Here is a 22,873-nt window from a genome sequence, read left to right on the forward strand (position 1 = left end):
CAAATCTACTCCTTATTGCCGAACCGCATAATTAAATCAAATTAGGATTTTTGGATCTAGTTTTTTATGGATGAGATGCGTTTATATATAAATTATTTTCGCCTTCATCACGAGCATATTTTACGTCAACTCGGAGCAAATAAGTCATAAAATATTATGAATATTTAACTTCATTCCAGTAGGTTTTTACTTCATTTCAATATGATTATTACTTCATTCCAGTACATACATACGGTTTTATCGTTGCATACCGTTCTTTCTCTTTGCAATGTCTATCACCGCCGTCACGGCTGGTAACAAAATGGAATGATAGTCTAATTGAATGGTGTAATAAGCACATTGAATGATGTATTAATAAACTATTTGAATGAAGTATGTGCTGAAGCATTTGAAGTCCTGCTGAAATGACGTAAAAACTTTGTCCAATGAAGTAATAATGTTATGAATGAAGTAATAAACCTACCGAAAGAAATTATCCTTTTTTAAGTGAATAAAGTAAAAATCCAGTTCAATGAATTCGAATAAAGCATGTGTTGAATCATTTTAAAATCTACTGAAAGTAAGTAAAAATATACTATCGTTTCAAGGTATTACGTACCGGAATGAAGTAATAAACCTACTAAAATGAAGTAAAATGAGTTTGTAATAAAGACCGAAATAATTTATACATTAGCGAATCTCATCAAAAAAATTAAATTTAATAAATAATTTAGTCTCTAGTTCGGTCTTTAAAATTGATTCGATATTAATCATTAACTTTTACTTATCCTTCACATTTAATACATGGCCCCTTCTATAGATTTTAATAAAAAAAATGTATTATCCCAACAAATGATCAAATACATCAAACCCAATATATCTTTCCCCAAATAAGCCCGATATTATCATCTTCATTTTCCTTCGTCAATTCACTGAACAAGCCCCAATCTCCATTTCCGCCGGCGTACGTCTAATCAAATCGCCACTCACTTCATCACAGGTATCGCAGGTTTTCTTTCTTCCTCAATTTTTTTTGCGGAGGGGGCGGTTATGGCTTTTCCGGTCTAACCCTTAGGAAAATTCGACGCTCTTGAATTGAAGCATGAAGCCCAGTTCCACATATTCATTCATAATTTTTGAATAAAATTTAAATTCCATTTTTTTTCATTAAGGTATCCTCGATTTGTCGTCCCAAATTGCAGTTTATTCAATTGGGAGGTGATGCCTAAATCAAAAAACGAGCCCCCTGCAGTTCGCGTTTATACAGTTTGTGATGAATCAAGGTTTGTCCTTCAGTTTTTTTGTCTTCCCCCTAATTTTATTCGGGAAAGGGGGGATAAATGAAGAAAGTTTTAGTTATTGAGATCAGGATTTTGAGTATTTTGGCTTTGGATGCAGGTACCTGATTGTTAAGAATGTTCCTTCTTTGGGTTGTGGAGATGAGCTCTTGAAGTTGTTCTCTACTTATGGCCCAGTTGCAGAGTAAGTTATTGCATACTTCTGAATGATTTAAGAAGAATAAAATAGAATTTTTAATGGATTTTATGCAGATTGCTTTAGAAAGGTAGTGTTGTTATTGTATGTAAGAAATGAAGAAAGTGTGTACTGTTTTTTCATGGAAATTTGATGTGAAAGTGCAAATAGTAATGGTGTTGTGATTGTTATTATTGGTCAGATGTAAGCCGATGGATGCGGAAGAATGTGAGGCTTATACCGATGTTTATTGGATCAAATTTCATCAACTCAGCAATGCTAGGTGATTTTACCGATTTGATGCTTTGCATTTCATGGATAATTGTGTTCTACGTAATTGAGTAGTTATGTTGCTTAATAAGTCAGTGATTACATACTTAATGCACTTGGTGATTGGGGAAGGGGGTTTCTGTGATTTGTTTTCTTTTGGTAATTGTGTGTAAAATGTATTGGAATATGTATAATATCTGTGGTGATTTGTGTGGAAAAGGGGCATTTTACAATTTATTTATCTTGATTAGTAAGTGTTTATGCATGTATTCTTTTGTGTGGTTTCATATGTGTGCAACATATTGTGTGTTGTTTATAGGTTAGGTTAGGTGCGAGTATTGGTGCATTTGTTATTCTCTGGTTAACGAACTAGCGGTGGTGGTTTGCGTAGAAAATGTCATTTACGATTTGTTTCTTGTGACAAATATGTACATTCGCACTCATTCACGTGTTGGTTTTTCATTATGTGCAGCATATTACGCGTGTAACTTAGGTGCACGTATAGGTGAGTTTTTGCGGGAAAGGCCAGTTTCTCGTTTCAAATGTCTATATACAAGTTCTGTGCATATAATGTATTATGTGCGTTTCAAAAATTTGCCACGTGCAGAGGGTTAATTCTTGAATCTGATGTTGGTGATAGGTTTGCCAAAAGAAAGTTAGACGAGTCTGTTTTTCTAGGAAACCAAATACAAGTGACATATGCACCCGAGTATGAGAGCCTCTCTGACACAAAAGAGAAGTTAGAAGGACGGAGAAAGGAAGTTCTAGCACGTCTTAACCGTAAGTCCAAAGTGACGTGTTCCTTGTTGCTGCAGAGTTCCTCTTATCCATCGCATTGCTTGTGAAACCTTCCAATTTTCTTTCAGCAGGAAGATCTAAAGGCCCTTCGGATTCTAGTAGAGAACCTTCCTCAGCTTCCACTCCTTCGATCAAGGAGTCAGGTCCCCCTACTTCTTCCTTATCCCAAAGGTACTCCTACACTTCGCCCCCTTAGCAATTTTGTTAAAAAATTTCACGTTTCGTGATGTTTGGATATGCCTTGTTCGTTTTTTTAGGAATTTGGGCGAGCCACGGGCTGGTATCACAGTACATGCTTCCTCCAAGCCATTAGTCTCTTCGGATAAGGTTGGTTTATAAGTGAATTTTCTCGGAAGTAAATTGCGTTCGTTTCGAATCCTTCCTTGACTTGAATCCTGGCAGGAATATTTTCCATCAGAATCGATGAATCAAACGGTTAAGTTGGTTAGGGAGAAACTGAATAAGGTGACTAAATTCTCAAATTCCATATCCCCTCTTTCTTTGTATTTTCTTTTTCATTAGTAGTATCAGTTTATAGCTTTTATGATTATTATTATATTCACGTCACGATTTATACAGATAGAATCAAGTTCAGAGCATGGGGTATTGGGGTCTTCCAAGAAGGCGCGTGTCGACAATAGAAGAAGAATCTAGATATATAATGTGGATATAAATATGTATTGTATTTGAATTTTGATCAATGTGGTAATGTGCATGGTTCGAGTTTGCTTATCACAAACTAACCACTGAGGTGGAGTATTTTACCATGCCAAAAGTACATAAACAGACACACAAATTTTCCACACAACAAAAGTATGAATGATTATTTAGGTGTTGGGGGCGCCGCTGACGAGGGCGGAGATGAGAGCGATGGTGAAACCCTTGTTGTCTAGTAAAAAACAGGTGAATTTAGGTGATTTCGTTTTATGGAGAGATTGTTTGTTGCTGCTGTTTTGTACTTGTTGGTTTTTCATTTGTTTGGAGATGCGTTGCCAGATTTTTTTACAGTGGGATTGTGTTTTTTTAGTTGTTTGGATTTTGTGTTGGGATGATAGAGGTATAGTGTGTTATTGTGTTATGAGTTACGATGCTTCAAGATTGTTATTGCCCGTCTGGTTTAGTTTGTTGAGTTTCTAGTTTTTGGGATGTCTGCATTTAGTGAGTTATTGTAGTCTGTTGCTTTAAAATTGTGTTGCTGTTTTATTTGCTTTTGTTTCTATTTCGTGAGAGTTGTATTTTTGGATTAGTTAAGTGGGATTGTGTGTGTGTGTTTTCTCCTTGTTTGGATTTCATGTTGGGATGGGGAATTTAGGTGAGTTAATGTGTTGTGATGTATCAAAATTGTTTCTTCCTGTTTTGTTTCTTGTTGTTTCAGTTTCTTGAAAGTAGCAAGGAAATTCGGTTTATGGTTTTCTTCTTGCTTCGTATTGGGATAATGGGAATTTAATTATGATGCTTCAAAAATTGTTTTTTGCTGTTGTAATTGTTGTTTTTCAGTTTATTTAGTGCTGGATGCATTATCTCTTTACTTGTTTGGATATGTTAGGGTGATTGTGATTTAGGTTGAGTTAATGCATTATGATGCTTCAAATCTGTTTCTTGCTATTTCACTTGCTGTTTTTTCATTTAGTTGAGAGCTGCATTTCTAGATAACTTCAGTGGGATTATGTCTTTTTGTTTTGATTTTGTGCTGGGATGGGGATTTCAATTAGTGCCGGGTTGTAACAATGTAGTAATAAACATTGTTGCTTGATTGAAACGTTGAATTCTGCAGGTAGGATTAACACATAATATGCTGGAGCTGATACACACACATTGGAGGAGACAACCTGTTTGTAAAGTCCGTTGTTTAGGTGTCCCAACTGCTGACATGAATAACATATGCCGGTGCATTGAGGTTCTCACTTTCTCATCGGATTTTGGTGATCATAAGTTCATGGCTTAGTCTTGCTGATGCTTTTGCTACTAGAATTGTGACATCTTGTTCATTTATGACTACCTAACGACTGAGTACTGATCATGCAGGAAAAATCTGGTGGCAAGATTATTTATAGGATGGGCGGAGTGTTGTATCTGTTCCGTGGCAGAAACTATGATCACCAAAGACGGCCTCGCTTCCTGATAATGCTTTGGAAACCGGCTACACCAGTTTATGCGAAGCTTATACAAGATGCCCCCCGAGGGGCTGACGAAGGAAGAAGCAGATGAGTTGAGAATGAAAGGGAAGAGGCTTCTCCCAATCCGTAAATTAGGTACCAACTCATAAAACGTGTATTGCTTCGTATTTTTTCGGAATCTAAAAAACTAGGGCTTATATTTCAAAGACATTAGCTTTTGTCATCTTGTTGATGTTAACTTGCTTTTGTGCCAAATTGTGTCCTTTATAGCAAAAAATGGGGTTTACATTACCCTGGTGAGGATAGATTGCCGAGGGTTGCAACCTAGTGATTACAAGAAGATAGGAGCTAAGTTGAAGGTTTGTATCCGTCTCTTCGCTGCAGTTCAGTATTGTTCTTCCCGAAACAATCTCTCTAATCTCATTTCTCATTCCTTGACTGCAGGAATTGGTGCCCTACGTGCTGCTATCGTTTGATGATGAGCAAATACTGATGCAGAGAGGAAGGGAGTGGAAATCAATGTATCGGAACAAAGTTCCTCGGATATACCTACCTTCTGCTAATGACTCGTCCCCTACAGATCTTTCGGGTTTGTACAAACTATTCTCTTCCTCACAAATGGTTATCGGCATTTTTGTCTAATTGTATTGGTTTTTCGTGCAAATCAGATACGGAGTCGAGGCAGGTAAGCCCTAAGATGATGGCGCTGTGGCAATGGGCCATTGAGTCGGGAAGAGCATCGGTTCTACATGAGGTTAACGTGAGCCTGGACGAGCTTCTTTCGAAGGTGGAGGAGTTTGAGAGCATGTCTCAGGCAATCACACACTCTTATCCCGCCACGATCTATTCGGATGACCGAAGATCGTCACCGGATTCTAGAGCCCTAGTTGGAGAGGATGATGATACGTGATAGGCAATTTGAATAAGCACGGGAGATGGAAAACTTAAATAAGTGGAGCATGGGTGCATGCAACACGGGAGAACAGAGGATTAAATCAACCATGAGCGCGGAGCATGAGAAGAATGTATAGTTAGTTAGATAGTTGTGATGTTGTTATTTCCGTACATGCAGCATCTATATAAGCTGCCTTTCCTTTGTAAACAAATCATTATCGAATTAATAGCTCTTCCCCCGCCTCCTCTCATAGTGCTCTACGCATAGGTACTCTCTCGGTCGCCGTTCCGGTCTCCGGTGACCCAGTTCTAGAATCTCTGTTCAAACATTCATTTCGAGAAGATTCAGGTATCAATTTGAATGCAAATTTAAGTCTGCATAGGTGTATGTTCTGCGTCTTTTCTTTCTGGAATTTTAATTACCTTCATTGTGAGCCTTTTTTACTTTTTCTATGTATAAAGTCTGCATACATTAAATATGTCTATAGTAGTAATATTTGGTGGTGAAATTGGTTTGACTATGCTATCAGCATACATAATTTTTTTTATTTTTCATGTTGGAATTTACTAAGAATGTACACAATTTGGGCAATTTGAAGATAAGATAGCTGTTTTCATGGTTTAATGAACAACCAAATAATACTAGATTTTGATATAATTTTGAAATTTTGATCGTATGTTGCTTGGTGGCCTGTGATGGCAACGGACACGACGGCCCCGAGCTACTGGCTGCAATATGGATTGTGGTGGCTATGATCGTTGCAGCGCTCATTATATGGAGGTATGAAGGGCGCAGCCCGCCCAGTAGCCGTACAAGTGGGGGATCAGAGGAACAAGGGCGCATCTTGGGCAACAAGTTCGAGCTCAATCCATCCTGTTTGGCTGCTTGGTTTTCGGAATGTTGCTTTCTGCACCTTACTAGGATTGATTCTTGCTGATACTATTCTCCATGGTGTTGGCATATTCTACTACTACACGCAGTTAAGGCCATTGCTTTTGAGTTCTTTATCACTTTCGATTTTTTGCAGTTTTTTTAGACTTGGAGAGTGTTCCAATAATTCTGTATTTTCACATAAGTAGCTTAAGGTTTAAGTTAATTTTGTTATATGATAATTCCATTTTGCAGGTGGACATTCACATTGCTCACCATCTATTTTGGGGTATGTCACATAAATTACATTTCCTTGCAAACTCTCATTATATTGCTACTTATTTGATCTTGTAACATACTATATATATTCACATAAGTTTCTTATGTTCTGTAGATGGCTTCATCTCTCTCCATCCTCGGATGTCGCATTAAAAGGGAGACAAAGGCGGATCATTCCATCGTTGCAGATACAGAGCATGGCCTATTTGTACCACCACAAAAACAAGCTTGAACGACTCTCACAACCCTACTCTTGTACCTCCATCTATCGCAGAATACGCCTTTCAAATAATCTTTCAGGCAGTTTCTGCAAATGCAGTCAATTAGTCTATTTTAAGACAAGAACTTGCAATAAATAAGAATTTTCTTTCTCGTGTTTATCACTTCCTTCTGCTTCCACTTGGTTGTAGATATGTGCTGGGGCTGTCATGCTCACTGATTCAGTGTATTGGCTCGTACTGTACAGCAAAGAAGACAATATATCCTTTGTAAGTAGAATGCTATGATAATACATACTCCTATGGACTATTGATTGTGTAATGTGTATTCTATCCAACACAGCTGGTCGTTTGTATGCATTCCGTCAACGCAGCTGGTATTCTCGGAAAGCCCTTTTCTCTTTCTTTACTTGGACGAGAGCCTGCAAACCATACAGAATTGGTCGTAAACCTAAGTTTGCTTCGAAGATTTATCGACTAAAACAAGTGTGATATTTTCCTTGCAGAGTTTCCCCTTCTTTCGAATTGCATATTTTGCTCTGTGGATCATCCATGCTTGTGTTTCAATGAGGTTTGCATTTCTTTTTCTTAAAAAAAAAGGAAATTAATTGTCTTAGTCATTTTTAATCAAAATATTTGTAGCATTGTTTGACATTAGGTTGAAATTTCTGTGTGTATACCTTCCTAGACTTGTCATCTCTCTCTCTCTCTCTCACACACACACACACTACACTACACTACACTACACTACACTACACTACACTTTATTCTCTTCAATCTATATGCTCATAGTTGATGGACAAATTTGGCAGGTATCTGGGTGTTGGCTTGATGCATATTCCATTATATGGGATCTTCTCTCTTATATTCAAGATTAAGCGACGTTATTTATCAAGATAGCAAGACTGCAACAACAATTGAGGGGAAAAAACTCTTCAAAATATATCCTAGATTCTAGAAGCATAAATTGGCTAATACTGAGTTGTATGTCTAAACAATTTTTTTGTCGTACTCAACTGGCACAAGTATTTCTGTGACTGAAAATTAAGAATGCAAAGTTATATACAAAGACCGCTCTTCTTGCTCTCTCGTCTCTACAGATCTCAATGCTTTTACAGTCACCGGTAGAAAACAAAAATCACAACCATGGTTCTAATTTGGTACAATCGGTCAAGCTTGAACATAGTCTCTGATAAACTGCTCCAACTGAGAGATGTCACCAGTCGAACCAGATGTTTCTGCGACTGAGATTTTGTTGAGGCACTGATGAAATGCAAAAGCTTCTCCAGGTACCCCGAGTGAGTATTCATTAGCAATGTCAGCTGAAGATAATGCTGTTCTTGATGCACGGAGCTTGTCGCTGAGCACAAAACAACAAGTACAGAAGGAAATGAGAAATATGATTCGCAATATAATTTCATTAATTCAAGACAAATACCAAAGCAAGAATGAGTTATATGTATCAAGGCTTCACGCAATAACCTAAAAAACATCTACTCAAAGCTCTGCTATCATCCTTCATTACCTTTCTGATCCAAGCCTTGATATGTCTGTGTATGAATTATTCCAAAGGTGCAAACGCCAATTTGTCCACTTTTAATTAATTCGTTTAGGATGATATTTTCTGGTGATGCTTGGGGACAGGGGAGTTCTTAATCGAGACATCACGGCATACATATCTAACTAGAAGAAGAGCAAATGTGAAAGAGCTGTCGGAAATAATTATCTTACATTTCCTTCTCGAGTTGTTTTCTGATGAAATCTTTTGTATGTGCTGTAACTTTGTCTACCTTGTTGCACAAGAGTAGGAAAGGGATCTTTCTCTTCACAACACTAGCCTTGGTTAAAATATCATAGAGGTACCTGCATGAATAAATACAACAAATATATATAAAAATCAACCCATACCAACATGAGATGAAATTTCGGGCCTGTACGACAATGCTAAAAATCCAAATAGTACGTACTCTGAAGCAGCACGGACATTAGGTAAGAATTCCACAGCATCTACTACAAAAACTATTCCAGCTGCCAGAGGCAAGAATTCATCTAGTTTGGGTCTAAGACGTGAATGCCCAGGAACATCAACAATGTGAACAGGCTTCACTTTTCCCTTCTGCAGCATGTAACCGAATTATATTTAGTTCAACACCTTTGTTATTAAACTTAGGTGAAAAATAATAAATGTGTATTTTGCAAGCTGCATACAGCAAAGTAACATATGGAGTAATTTTGGCATTAGATGATACTTATAATTAATTTAGGCTTGAAAATGATATTGTTGCAAGAGACACTACTTAATCAGTTAAACATGCTCGAAGAATTCATCTAAATTCACTTTTCAGAAGAAATAAAAAGGTGCATCACCTTAGTTGTCTCCGAGTGTAGTACAAATGTATCCTCATTTGGTTCCATTGATGTCATAGTACCTTGATGGGAGGAGCCATCCCGAAGCTGGAACATGAAAATTTTTAATTAAGTAAACCTTAACAGTAGTACAGTACTCGGATTAAAGAAAATAGGAAGAGAATCTAAATCATCTAAAACTCTTTCTTGCATATGTACCTGGTAAAAAAGAACAGTTTTACCACTTCCACTTAATCCAGTGAGCACAATAGTATTCGAAGCCCTACGCTTGAAAAGACGAACTGCAGCCACAGGTATTTCATATAAATGAACAGAGTGAACATACCCATTGTCATGCAACTGACGATACAAACCAGAGCATTAAAAAAACACATGTTTAGTGTGCATTACAAATTTTGCACCAAAAGTTTATACACCGAGGCATTTTTCACCAGAAAATAAGAAGTCATTTTGCCAGAAACTGGTCATCTCTTTAACATTTGCCATATTACACAATGCAGTCAAACTTGAAGCACAACTGTAACGTGATACAAGAGTTACCTATGATGTCTTATCTTGAGAATCATAATTAAACTATTTCATCATAAGACTACCAATTGCTCAAATCTCATTTGAATTTGTTCCATGAAACATAATGAACTAAGCGTTTACACTATTTTTGATTTGATTAAATTACGATCAGCTCATGCTCCAGTGCTCCACTCCACAAGTGAAAATAAATAAAATCACACCGAAACTAGCAAACACCTCAACCCTTACGTCACTAGATTATAGCTCTAACAATGTCAGTCTCAGTCCACCAGCAATTAATCAAACTATATTAAACACAATTTGAAGCTCAAAAGAGAGAGAAAAATCGAAACATACTTATAGAGATTCAACTCGTTCACGTCTTCAAGCTGCCTAAAATTGGCATTGCAATTCAAGTATGGAATTAGGTGATTTTGTATCCACAATTGATTGAATTACTCTAAAGGTGAAATTTCATAATATCGATCACTTAACAACACAGGAGCAATAAGAAGATCGCTATTCGCTTACGACTTATGCACAAACACAATGCCAATTGCCACACGACCAAACAGCTCGAGCAACAGGAAGAAAACAGAATTCAAAAGGTAAAAAAAAAAGTAAAGATTGTTAGGTCAACTTACTGATTAAGAAGAAGAATATAGTGAGAATGACTACTCCGATAGCACCATAGAGCTGCGTTGGCGGGATACTCTGCACAAATTCGTGTGCTTCATTGTGTAACTGCTGCAATTGGATCTTCAGATTCTCCAATTTCTGGTCATCCATTGCTATTAAAAAAATGTTCGATATTATCAGAACTCAGAAATATGTGTATACGATTTGAGCTGTGAAATTCAAGTCGAAAACCTGCAATTTCCTTCCAAATGAACGAATAAAGAAAGTGTTGGTTTCTCCCCAAAATAATAGAAACCCTAATTGGGGAGGGGAGTGGATTCACCACAGCAGGGGGTGCTGTGGTGCAGAAAACGGCGGCGTTTCACTCAATATTGCTTCATCCCCTTTCTTTTTTATTTAAGCTTAATAATTTAGTTTAATAATTATTTTGGTTTAACACTTATTTATTGCACTACTCTACCGTAACACCTTTATTCATTCAATTGCTTCATCTCCTATTTGAACAATGATTTTGGCTACTCTACACTTTACAGAGTAAATATAGCATTTTGTCTCAACTTTATCATCAAACTTTAATCTTTTCAAATTACTTTAACACAAGCTGCATTAACTAATCCAGCTAATCCATAGACCATAGTAAATTATTACGTATTTTCACCACAGCAGGGGAATCCACTCCCAATTGAGGAGATCACGATGCGACGGAGATTGGATCCTAATTCGACCGGTCCGTTTAACTTTTAGGAATTTATTTTGCTATTTTACTTTATATTGTAATTTCTGAGTTTTATTGTGAACCAAGAAAGAAATTATTGTTTCAACTGAGTTGGAAAATCCAAAAAAAAATGAAATGAGAGTCATGAGACTATTTTTTGACGATTTCAAAACATAGTGATGCATGGAAAATAGTTATCTTTTGGCGTCTCTATTTTTTCGAATTCTCTTATTTTATTCTCTAAACTCACAAAATAATAGTACATATAATCTCGTGCCAGAAAACAAAATAATCCACTTAGAGTGTGACGATGAGAGTATGAAATATTTTAATACTCCCTCCATCCCCAATTAAATATCCACATTTAACTCGATACGAGTTTTAAGAAACGTCTACATTAAACTCATGAATATGCATAGTATTTATGGTCTACGAATTAAGGTAAGTAATAAAACTATTATACTCCAAAGAGAATAGAAACACTAAAAACAGAAGATGGGAAATCGGTGTTTCAAATGCAAAAAAAAGAAAAAAAAGTACAAAGGCCATGTTTGGTTGCACGGATGTTGTCTGGGAAAGTAATCTGATTCCTTAAATTTTAAATTCCTGTGTTTATTTCGGTTGTTAATCAAACTGGGAAAGTAATCAAAATCCCAGAACAAGGAAAGTTAGTACAACTTTCCAGGATTCTAAATCCTAGCTTTTCTCAGGTATTCTTTTTCCCAGTTTTTGGATTCTTATATATTTAATTATTTAATAAGTTCAATCTTATACAATTATTATTATTATTATTATTAAATAAATAAAATTAAAAATAATTTAAAATTATGAATCTTACTCTACTTAATTTAATTATAATAAATAACTATAAATTACACTATAACTATAATAATAATTATTATATTATTATTATAATATTATAATTATTAATAATTACTAATATAATTATTTAAATTATGTATCATAATACTATTAATAATAAAATGTTATTACCATTTTATAAACTAATTAATTAACAAAGCTTAATGAAATTTTGAAATTATAAATTTTATTCAATTATAATATCAATAAATATTTAAAATTATAAGAATATGCTTATATATAATTATAATAATATAAACTAATAAATGAAGAATATCTTAATTCAATTATTTAAATTATCATTATAATAATAAATAAAATAATAATATATTATATTTTTTTAAATTAATAATTTATTAAAGGAATCTTAATATAATATCAAAATTATTATTATTATTATTTAATCAAATATGAAATTTAAAATCTTGATATTTTTCAAACACAAGAAAGTTAATTTGTTAGGAATCATATTCCAATGATTTATTTTCCTAGGAATCATTTTTCTTGTCAACTTTACTTTCCCGACAACCAAACATGGCCAAAATTCATTAGTGTGGGAAAATAAATCAAAAATTGATCCCACATTTGTTGGTATCCGGGCCCTTAGTCCGAAGTATGAATGGATCAATCCTGACTCAAAGCAAGGAGAAAATGGAGGCAACATATGACCACAATGGTGGGAGTCCTGTTTTGCTTTCCCATCAAACCCTTGAGGAATGGATCGAGATGCACGATGACTCAGAAGACGAAGAAGAGCTTTCCGAAGAGGGGGCCCCACGATTGGTAGCCGTTGTTGATGGCATCAGATATCCCAGCCACAGCCACCACCCCTACCAAGTTTATGACGAGGATGGTGGTTGGAGGGATGAGCAATGTGGTCCACTTGAAGGCATACAGTTCGCTAAATTCCCCGCTCCACCTCAGCTCTAGGATCCCTGTGATGAAGATGGACAGAAACAGGGCGATGAAGAAGAGACAACATAGTGATGCATGGAAAATAATCAGATCTATTTAGCAGATTATTAGACAAATTCTATTCGCGTAATTATCTCATGTATCATGCTCATAACTTGAATTAAACATGAAGTATAATTTAAACCTAAAACATGCTTTTCTACGGAGTATGAATAATACCTTGTTGATTCTCCAAAGAATCGACGATGGCTAGCGCTTCTCCACGTGAAGCGTTGAGTACTAGACCATGGTCTTCTGACTGGTTCCCGAACTGTATTCCAATATCAGTGTGGGTTGATTTCACCGGGATACTAGGACTTGAATAAATAAGACAGAAGCTGACCTCACATAGGAGAGCTGGAGAGAAAAAAAAAACATCCTCTACTCTATGTTGGAGTGGACGAAAATTTTGAGAAAAATAATTGTGTATTTTTTTCCCATTTATTCTCTTATTTATATTAAGTTCTTTTTGGGCCCAGATAGGGATCTATGGAAGGTTTTGGATATGAGTTTCCCCAATTTGCTTTTTACTAATTAAATTGAACCCACAATTTAATACAAGCTTTAATTGAAATATTACGAGCAGTCACTACAGAAGTAATATTGAACTCTCCCCATCCAAATCCGAAATTACAAGTATTTTGGGTTTCCGTTTTAACTTTTATTTTCGCGCTTAAGATAAAAATGTCCATTATAACAGACATTAATTAATTAACTTCTTATAAATTCCAAGAGTGGGCTTAGCATGAAACACTTATTTATTATTCATAGAGTAATCAAACTCCAACTAGCTAGGTTCCGAATAATAAAACCTTGTTTCGCGCTCCTCTTGAGGACATTATCAAACGAGACTCACCTCACACACGATTCAACATAATAGCAATCCTAGCACCGCTAGATATTTATCACCACTACCCAATATATCGGGATTATTGGGTTGCGAAAAACCCGCATCATTTGATAAGTCAAAGCAGTGCATAATCAATACTGTATGCTCAATGCTAACATACATTGATTAAGAAACAAACACTTATCAAGACCTCGTCTTTCAGTAGATAGCATAAAAACTCGTCTCGCTGTTAGATCCATTCAATGCTTTACTACACCAATGTCATCTTATTTCAGTAAGACTTAGAAATATGCGGATTGACATTGCAACCTTTCACGATGGGTAGTCTAATTCCATCTAGGTTATGAAATTCTTCTTTTTATTTGTTTAGAACTGACCGTGTTACCTAAAAGTGGACGTCGCCCACAACCGGTCTACTAAAATAAAGACTAAGACTTTATTAAGTTACTTATACATTTAAACATGCAATAAACACCTATTAAATGTAAAACATAACAACATTATGACAAAAATAATCTGTTTTATTTATTGGAAAATAAAATAAGAGTTTTACAGCATTCAATTACTTGAAAGGTGATTTCTAGTATACAAACTCTAAACACACTGCGTGCCCAAACTTCTTCAACTATGTCGATCATGAGTTGAAGATGGACTTGTCAGTTGCGAATGTTCTCCTCTGCCTATAATCTCTCATTTCTTTGGACTTGAGCATTATCCATGCTCAACTTAGTTTTTTAAGACCGTGAAAGTCAACACAAGAAGCTTCCGTTTGGGACCAAGTCTAGCGCCTTCTAAACCCTAAATATCACCCGTTGAAAAGTTGTCATAAAATGACTTCAAAAGATGGTAATATAAGAGGTTGTACTCGATCACATTGTACATTGTTAGTTCCAAACCTCCTGATGTACGGCATGATAAAGGCTGAGAAGCTTCTATGATAGTTGAAAGATTTACTTAACCATGATTTGTTTGATTCAAGCAATTCATCACCATCATGATTTTTATTTTACAACATTTTCCTGATTATTAATAAAATCGGATATTTGGAATAAATAGTAGTACGACCTTAACACGCTGACCCCCGCCGCCGGTTTTGGCCGACCAACCAAACATTCCTAGTCAGCTCCCAATATATATATAATACTCTCCATATTCATCTCTCTCAAACGCAATTCCTCCTTCATTTTCCTTTTTCTTTTTAACAGAATTGGCGTCAAAGATTCTCAGGTGATGAATTTATTATCAGATCTGTAAATTTATGGATTTGCCTGCTCTTTTTGTCGTTTAATTTTCGGTATTTTTGTGATTCCTAATTTGTTCTTCATCTGTTCGGATCCAATTGGAATCTCGTTTTTTTTTGTCGACTTAATCAATCATTCACCCCTCTTGTTTTTTATCTGCGGTTTCTTTTGAGATCTGATGTATTTCTGCGATTGATTCAAATAAAATTAACAACTTGGAAAATTCATATATCGTGACTTTTTTAGCAATCATAGAATATAAAAAGAAGTGAATGAAAGACTTTTTTTTGTTCGTTTCAATGTGTATTTTGCTTTTGACTATCATGAATTGCTCAGTGGTTTCTCTGAAGATTTTCGATATTTTTTTAGATATGATTGAATATTTAACTTGTACTCATTTTATAGAAGGTTTCGGAAAACATTGAATTTTTGAAAACTTTTTCAGGATACAGCTTTCTAAGCTCTAGAGATGTTAGAGCAGTTACTCATATTTACAAGAGGAGGTTTAATCCTCTGGACATGCAAAGAGCTTGGGAATGCTCTTAGAGGATCGCCTATCGATACCTTGATAAGGTCCTGCCTTTTGGAGGAAAGGTCAGGCTCTGCATCGTACAATTATGATGCGCCGGGTGCTTCATACACTCTTAAGTGGACATTTCACAATGATCTAGGGCTTGTTTTTGTTGCTGTGTATCAGCGTATTCTCCATCTATTGTACGTTGACGATCTGCTTTCTATGGTTAAGAAAGAGTTCTCGGAGATTTATGATCCAAAGCGGACGTCATACAACGACTTTGATGATATATTTCTACAGCTTAAGAAGGAAGCTGAGGCTCGTGCAGAGGAAATGAAAAAATCAAAGCAAGTGGGCAAGCCTATGAACAATAACCTTGCCAGGAAGCTAGGAAATGTGCAAAATGGAAACATGGATGGAGGTAATAAAAAAAAGAGTGGAGGTGAACCGGGAAATGATCGTGACGGTGACAATAGCAAAGGGCGTCCTTTAGAAAATGGAAATATTAGCAATAATCATATTGGGAAAGGGGAAGCAACTATTAAGGTTAAAAATAATGGAAAAGAGAATGGTGTTTCCAATACTGGTGCTTTTGATGTAAATAAGCTACAGAAGCTTAGGTCGAAAGGTGGAAAAAAAACTGAAACTGTACCTAACAAGGTTTCCAAAGAGGAGCCTAAAAAGATTACTAAAAAGAACAGAGTTTGGGATGATTCACCCAAAGAGGCAAAATTAGATTTCACTGATCCAGGGAGTGAGAATGTGGAGGAGCAGCACATATCAGTTGTAGCTGCAGATCAAGGGGAGAGTATGATGGACAAAGAGGAGATTGTTAGCAGTGAAAGCGAAAGCGAGGAGGAAGAGACATCAAAGGATAACAAGGTTGATGGAAAGAAGAAAGGAGGGTGGTTTTCATCCATGTTCCAGAGGTACATCATCTGACTTTGACCTGAACTGAACTAAATTTATTTCTCAACAACTTATAACTGGTTAAATCTATTGAATGCTATATGTAACACTTGGTAAATGTTGCCAGGGCTGATTGTTCTTCAATATGTACATCCTTCATTTAGTTATGTGTAGGGAAGGTAAATGAGTAATAGGTCGGGTAGGTTATGGAGTTCTAGTCAAGATGTACTCTTCCATGCATTTTACTGATCAATACGTTTATGAGAGTGCGATTGTATCTTTTTTAGGCTGAACTATTTATGATCATACTGCATTCCAAGCAAATACTGCTAATCTTTTGTGCTTCAATTTGTACAAATAAAATTTTGGTGATGTTATATATTATAACTTGGATGTGTAATTGCTACAATATTGTGTTTCTTTTCTATAAAAGATATCTTATGATCCTTTTTTTTTCCTGATTCAGTATTGCGGGCAAAGCAAATTTGGAGAATTCTGACCTAGAACCAGCTCTTAAAGCTCTTAAGGACAGACTTATGACCAAGAATGTGGTAAGTTTCTGATGGTGTCTTATCCATGAATGGGATCTATGACATGAAAACTGGTTTCTAATACAAGTTAGCATTTATTTTGCATAAAGTGTTTGTTAGCATGTTTCTGCACTTACTTTGAATGATCGCTGGCAGGCAGAGGAAATTGCTGAGAAACTTTGTGAATCAGTGGCCTCAAGTCTTGAGGGCAAAAGGCTAGCTTCTTTCACAAGAATCTCATCAACAGTTCAGGTATCTATGAATATCTGAAGCTCTTCTTCTAATCAACAATTTAAGGCTAAGTGGAAAAACATCCACCTCTATATGGACAAAAGGGCATATTTGCAGCTCTCTATTTCTCAAGATTCACTCAGAGAATTTTATTAGTGATTTAATGGTCACATGATTCTTCCAGGCTGCTATGGAAGATGCACTTACCCGCATTTTAACTCCTAGGCGCTCAATTGATATTTTGAGGGATGTTCATGCTGCAAAGGAGCAAGGGAAACCTTATGTTGTAGTTTTTGTTGGAGTTAATGGTGTAGGGAAATCTACCAATCTTGCTAAGGTTGTTCACATCCAATTCAAATGAATGATTTGACCAACTTCGCACTTTTCTTATGGTTTTCCCATGTGGCTTTGGCAGGTTGCCTACTGGCTTCAACAACATAATGTTAATGTTATGATGGCTGCCTGCGACACATTCAGATCAGGTGCCGTGGAGCAGCTGCGTACCCATGCACGAAGACTCCAGGTATATTGTAGTATCACACTTATATTACCTGTGCTATACGTCTTAACTGAAATAGCTCTAACTGGAATGGCATATGATCTTGCAACCACCAGATTCCCATATTTGAGAAAGGTTATGAGAAGGATCCAGCAATTGTGGCAAAGGAAGCTATCCAGGAGGCCAGTCGAAATGGTTCAGATGTTGTTCTGGTGGATACAGCTGGACGAATGCAGGTACTTTTTCTGCTTTTCATGTGCATATTGATATTTTGCTACAGTTTAGTTAATGTTAAAAGATGCCTGTATGCTTCTTGAGTGTATCATGTTTGGAATTACTACATGATCTTATCTTTGACTCCCAAGCTGCTGCATCGTGTTATCTCGAGTGCATTTTCCTGCCAAATGCATATTCATGGAGATATTTTTGTATCTTGCAGGATAACGAACCACTGATGCGAGCTCTGTCAAAGCTCATCTACGTCAACAGTCCAGACCTGATTCTGTTTGTTGGCGAGGCACTTGTGGGGAACGATGCTGTTGATCAGTTGTCGAAGTTCAACCAGGTTGTTTACTTGTTCCTTTCAATTTGTTCATAATACTACTTACTCATATGGAAATTAACCGGCCAATGTCCTTGAATTTGTTCAGAAACTAGGTGACCTCTCACCCTCACCAGATCCCCGACTGATCGACGGAATCCTGCTGACCAAGTTCGACACTATTGATGACAAGGTGTGTGATTGTTTTATTTAGCATGACATAATAATTGCAACCAAATTTATTTACTCATAAAAAATAAAAATGATATAGGTGGGAGCTGCATTATCCATGGTTTACATTTCTGGTGCACCTGTGATGTTTGTTGGATGTGGGCAATCCTATACTGATTTGAAGAAGCTCAATGTGAAGTCTATCGTGAAAACGCTTCTCAAATAGTAGGATCATATCCTTGCTTGCTTTTGCTTTCTCCTATTTCACTTGGATTTCCATCTACTACTCTGTTTGTTTCTCAAGCTTAACCCTGTTATATTACTACTACTACTAATGAAGTTGGTTTGTTTCTTTCTCATCCTCTCCTCTTCCTCGCCCTCTCTCATCTTCAAATCTCGTGGCAGATAGGGCGAAAGTCGAGACTTTTTAAGAATTTAGATTGCTTTAAATTGCATGTTTCCCTCCAGAACACAACTTCGACTTGAACTTAAAAGAACGATTACAATCTTATTTTTGCTTTATCGAGTGATGAAACAAAAAAAATGCATACGAGAAGAAACTTGAAATGAGAGAAAGTCGAGATGAGAAGAGAAATGTGAGGGTGTCTCCACTGGCGGCCGTCCTGTTCGCCCGTCGGCGGACGTCCGGTCTCCACTGGCGGCTGTCCCGTTCGCCCGTCGGCGACGTCCGACCGGTCGTCCGCCGTAGTGAGCGGGACGTCCGCCCACGCCCGTCCCGAGTGCCCCTGCCATGGGCTCGCCCCTCGCGTTGACGTCCGACCGGACGTCCGCCACTGTGGCGAAGGTCGGACGTCCGACATTTTAAATTTTTTTTTTTTTTTAATAAACTCTATAAATAGGGCTCCTCCAACTTCATTTCATTCACACCACTTGTGTTGACAAGTTTCTCTCTCTAAATCTACAAATTTCATTTCTACTACAATGGAGTACAATAGAAATTCCCCCACCACGAGCGGAGGAAACACACCCTCGATTCCCATCGGATCGGAGGGAAATTTTGCGGGGATGAATCCCCAAATGGCGGGGACGGCGGGGATGAATCCCCAGATGGCGGGGATGAATCCCCAAATTATGTAATTTTTTTTAATGTAATTTTTTTAATGAAGTTTCGACGTATTAATAATTCCGTAAATTGAATAATTGTGGGAAGGGCTAGTGGAAGTCCTAGTGGGAGGGGCTAGTGCAGTGGGAAGGGCTAGTGATGTGGCAGTGGAATGGGAAGGGCTAGTGCTGACGTGGCAGACAGTTTTTATGGGAAGGGCTAGTGGAGGTCCTAATGGGAGGGGCGCCACCGGAGACACCCTGAGTTGATAACTAAGCTTTAGAGCAATCCCCTTCGAACATTTTAACTTCACGAGCAATCTTTGATAACCATCGTCTTTAATCGTACCCTCGAATTTGATCCAATGAAGTGATGTATCCTTACATAGCAAGAGATTGTACAAATGATCTAAGGAGGCGTGCGTTCGGTTTGCAAGATTGTATCCGAGATTAAATTTGTAGTGTGTTTGGTTCCCTTATAATTAAAATAATTTCACAATTCAATCCTAGATTATATTTTGATGCTAAAATGCATCAAAGTTTTGCGGGAACAACATTTATAGTGTGTTGAGAGCACGAGAAAACTACAAGTTTTTTTACGGGAATGAGCGTTATAGCGTTACTATTAGGACATTGACAAGATATGATCTTCAACTATAATTCCAGTAAATCCAATCACATATTGTTCCAATAAATAATTTCCAACTAAAAATTGTTAATAAATTATACTCCACGTACCGCTTCAATATTTCAAAATTACACAATATCATATGAACCATATGAACCTTAATTTACACAAAATTGCTCTACTAATTTAATTTAGCCTTAATTTATATTTTTCAACCATCATATGAACCTTAAAATAATCATGATTGTGCACAATATCAAGCATCTTATATTCTTGTGTTACCTACCATACGGCAATTGGCTATACAATAGTCATATTTTGTCAAAATTAATATATGTAGAAATGTGGCTTTGTTTTGAACAATATAAATCAATTCAAAATTTCTACTCATATAACAATACCAAAGGTCATTGTTATTAATAAATAATTATGTACTCATTTGATTTGTGGTCATCAATCGAATGAGAGTGATCTAATAGTATTTATTAAAATGCTCGATTTGGTTAGTGTAAAATTTTACCATGCACAATGTGTTAATTGATTAATTGATTTTAAAATAAGTCAACGACATACTATATTTTTAGCTACTCGTAGGCACAGTATGGATAATATGGTTTAAGTAGGGTGACAATTTTTTATTTGACACAAAAATCTTACAAAAACACTTATAATTAAAATTATTTTGTTTGGGTTATGTCTTATTGGTTTCATGTTCTTATCGGGTTAACCTGTCAGTATCTTGATAATATTGGGATTGGTTGGGTTCGGATAATCTATTTCAAAAATAAAACTATTATGTCAGTGATTTTTATTTTATTTTTTAAAAATATGTACTTTAGTTATATTCTCTTGGTTCGTGTAATTCAAGTTTGAAAATCATGTTTAATCATTTAAATCAGGCTTAAAATTTGTAAATCGGGTTTAAAAGTCATGTTTAATCTTGTAAAATCGTATTTTAATTGAAATTAGATATATTCGTGTAATTCAGGTTCAGGTCGTTATCATATTGTGAGCGTTTCATGTCAATCCATATGATATTGTGTCGTTAACAAATTCGTGTTGCGTGTGAGTCTGTTCACATTTGAAGGTAGCAGATCGAGTTTGTAATCGGATTGAGATTTTTCTTAACATGTCGAGTTCAAATTAGGCTTTATTGATATGAGTCAGATTGACCCAACATGATTTTGACACCCCTAGATTTACAAATTGAATTGATTAATAAAATTATTTGTACAAATTGGATTGGTTTATAAAAGTTTTAAGTAATTTATAATAATTATTTTATTATGACCTCATAACTAAAATATGTCAATTGTAATATAGCTGCAAAACTTTATATACAAAATAACAATTATCATTCACAAACCTTTATCATTTATTCCCAACATTTTCAAGTCAAATTCAGTCAGATATGTTTATGTTTCTACATTAAAAGCAATTAACAACCTTAAAATTTGAATAAGACTAATGATGACTCGAAACGGCTCATTGATTTTCGCTAATTTCAAATACTAACATTTACAAACCAAAAGTCCAAAACCATGTTAGATTGTTATAAATAGGGCAGATACACACCATGATATTGTGCAACAAAACTCTCTCCCTCTCTCTTTATCTTTAGATATGGATTTGTGCAAATTCATCCTTCTTAGCCTGGCTCTGGTTCATTTCACGAGCTTTTCCGAAGCCCGAGAATTCCATGTCGTCGACAACAAGGCTTCATGGCAGATTCCCTCCTCTCCCGACACCTACGAAAAATGGGCCGAAAAAAACCGCTTTCTAATCGGCGATTCCATCGGTACTCACCAACGTCTCATTTTTTTTTATGTATAATCATTTCATATTAATTTCTTTCAAATTAAAAATCTCAGCATATCATGGCAGCAAGACCATTTGTTTACTCACTACAGTCTCATTTTCATATATAATCTTTTTTTATAAAATCTTTTTTTATTATTATTAATTTCATGCTTTAAGTTTAAAAATCTATCTTTTTTTATTATTATTAATTTCATGCTTTAAGTTTAAAAATCTCAACAGATGACGGTAGCAACACTACTTTACCGCTTATTATTATTTTGTGGTATTGTTTGTTATAGTTTTCAAGTACGACAAAAAGTTAGATTCGGTGGTGGAAGTGAGCGGAGCAGACTACAAAACATGCAGCAGATCACACCCCATCAAATCCTATAACGATGGAAATACCAAAATTACCCTCGACAAGTCCGGCCCCGTTTTCTTGATCAGCGGCGCCGACGGCCACTGCGAGAAGGGGCAGAAGGTGGAGATGAGAGTTCTCTCCGCCAACCACCACCCTGCTGCGGCTCCCTCTCCATCTGTTCGAAATGGCAGCCACCACCATGCCCCCGCCCCTGCTCCCGCGCATCACAGTGGCAGTGAGATGCTTCGAGCCGGTGTTTTCGTTGGCGCTGCGATGGCAATAATGTTTGCTCTTGTTTAGGGTTTTGGAATGGATTTGTTAGTAAAAGTTTGGTTGTTTGTTTCATGAATGGTATGTTCCGTACTTTTTCAATATGTATCTAATTATTTGCGTTAAGTTTTACTGATTTTGATTTTTTTAACACAAAATATCAACTATACACGTTATTATTGTTTTCCTTAATTAGATGTGAAAATCCAATTGTAATTTGAAATTCGAATTTCAAATAAACAGTTTCTCAAAGTCATAATCGTAATTAGTTTGATATGTTCCAGATTTAATTATTATAATCGCTATCACGGTGATTTTGCT

At 36.1% G+C, this 22,873-nt stretch overlaps 5 protein-coding genes across 7 annotated transcripts; 4 read left to right on the plus strand and 1 right to left on the minus strand.

The window, feature by feature from the left end:
- The first annotated feature begins 831 nt into the window (after positions 1-831).
- LOC125192258 (RNA-binding protein 48-like) lies at positions 832-4,772 on the plus strand. Of its 3 annotated transcripts, none has more exons than XM_048089781.1 (11): positions 832-979; positions 1,152-1,262; positions 1,378-1,461; positions 1,655-1,735; positions 2,363-2,502; positions 2,589-2,691; positions 2,778-2,847; positions 2,923-2,985; positions 3,100-3,423; positions 4,295-4,442; positions 4,546-4,772. In XM_048089781.1, the coding sequence occupies exons 2-9, from the start codon at positions 1,201-1,203 to the stop codon at positions 3,172-3,174; spliced, it is 678 nt and encodes a 225-aa protein (XP_047945738.1). In that variant the 5' UTR covers positions 832-979; positions 1,152-1,200; the 3' UTR covers positions 3,175-3,423; positions 4,295-4,442; positions 4,546-4,772. The 3 variants fall into 3 exon arrangements, with proteins under 3 accessions (XP_047945738.1, XP_047945740.1, XP_047945739.1); XM_048089783.1 differs by having other exon boundaries at positions 2,592-2,691; XM_048089782.1 differs by having other exon boundaries at positions 1,182-1,262.
- Positions 4,773-6,314: 1,542 nt separating this feature from the next.
- On the plus strand, positions 6,315-7,380 carry LOC125194676. The gene is made up of 5 exons (XM_048092919.1): positions 6,315-6,511; positions 6,658-6,691; positions 6,797-6,889; positions 7,092-7,169; positions 7,243-7,380. The coding sequence occupies exons 1-5, from the start codon at positions 6,315-6,317 to the stop codon at positions 7,378-7,380; spliced, it is 540 nt and encodes a 179-aa protein (XP_047948876.1).
- Positions 7,381-7,886: 506 nt separating this feature from the next.
- Positions 7,887-10,784, minus strand: LOC125192257 (signal recognition particle receptor subunit beta-like). Its single transcript, XM_048089780.1, has 7 exons — positions 10,647-10,784; positions 10,421-10,567; positions 9,465-9,547; positions 9,267-9,353; positions 8,867-9,015; positions 8,631-8,762; positions 7,887-8,259 (listed from the first exon to the last, which is right to left on the minus strand). The coding sequence occupies exons 2-7, from the start codon at positions 10,563-10,565 to the stop codon at positions 8,070-8,072; spliced, it is 786 nt and encodes a 261-aa protein (XP_047945737.1). The 5' UTR covers positions 10,566-10,567; positions 10,647-10,784; the 3' UTR covers positions 7,887-8,069.
- A 4,088-nt stretch (positions 10,785-14,872) lies between these two features.
- On the plus strand, positions 14,873-18,790 carry LOC125195791 (signal recognition particle receptor subunit alpha homolog). Its single transcript, XM_048094023.1, has 10 exons — positions 14,873-15,022; positions 15,482-16,479; positions 16,926-17,010; positions 17,146-17,241; positions 17,405-17,557; positions 17,636-17,743; positions 17,836-17,955; positions 18,159-18,284; positions 18,370-18,453; positions 18,532-18,790. Exons 2-10 carry the CDS (start codon positions 15,506-15,508, stop codon positions 18,655-18,657), a joined length of 1,872 nt encoding a protein of 623 aa, XP_047949980.1. The 5' UTR covers positions 14,873-15,022; positions 15,482-15,505; the 3' UTR covers positions 18,658-18,790.
- A 2,942-nt stretch (positions 18,791-21,732) lies between these two features.
- LOC125191909 (mavicyanin-like) lies at positions 21,733-22,654 on the plus strand. Its single transcript, XM_048089342.1, has 2 exons — positions 21,733-21,919; positions 22,221-22,654. Exons 1-2 carry the CDS (start codon positions 21,745-21,747, stop codon positions 22,580-22,582), a joined length of 537 nt encoding a protein of 178 aa, XP_047945299.1. The 5' UTR covers positions 21,733-21,744; the 3' UTR covers positions 22,583-22,654.
- The last annotated feature ends 219 nt before the right edge of the window (positions 22,655-22,873 follow it).

This window comes from Salvia hispanica, chromosome 6 (assembly GCF_023119035.1).
Source record: "Salvia hispanica cultivar TCC Black 2014 chromosome 6, UniMelb_Shisp_WGS_1.0, whole genome shotgun sequence".
Classification (NCBI taxonomy): Eukaryota; Viridiplantae; Streptophyta; class Magnoliopsida; order Lamiales; family Lamiaceae; genus Salvia; species Salvia hispanica.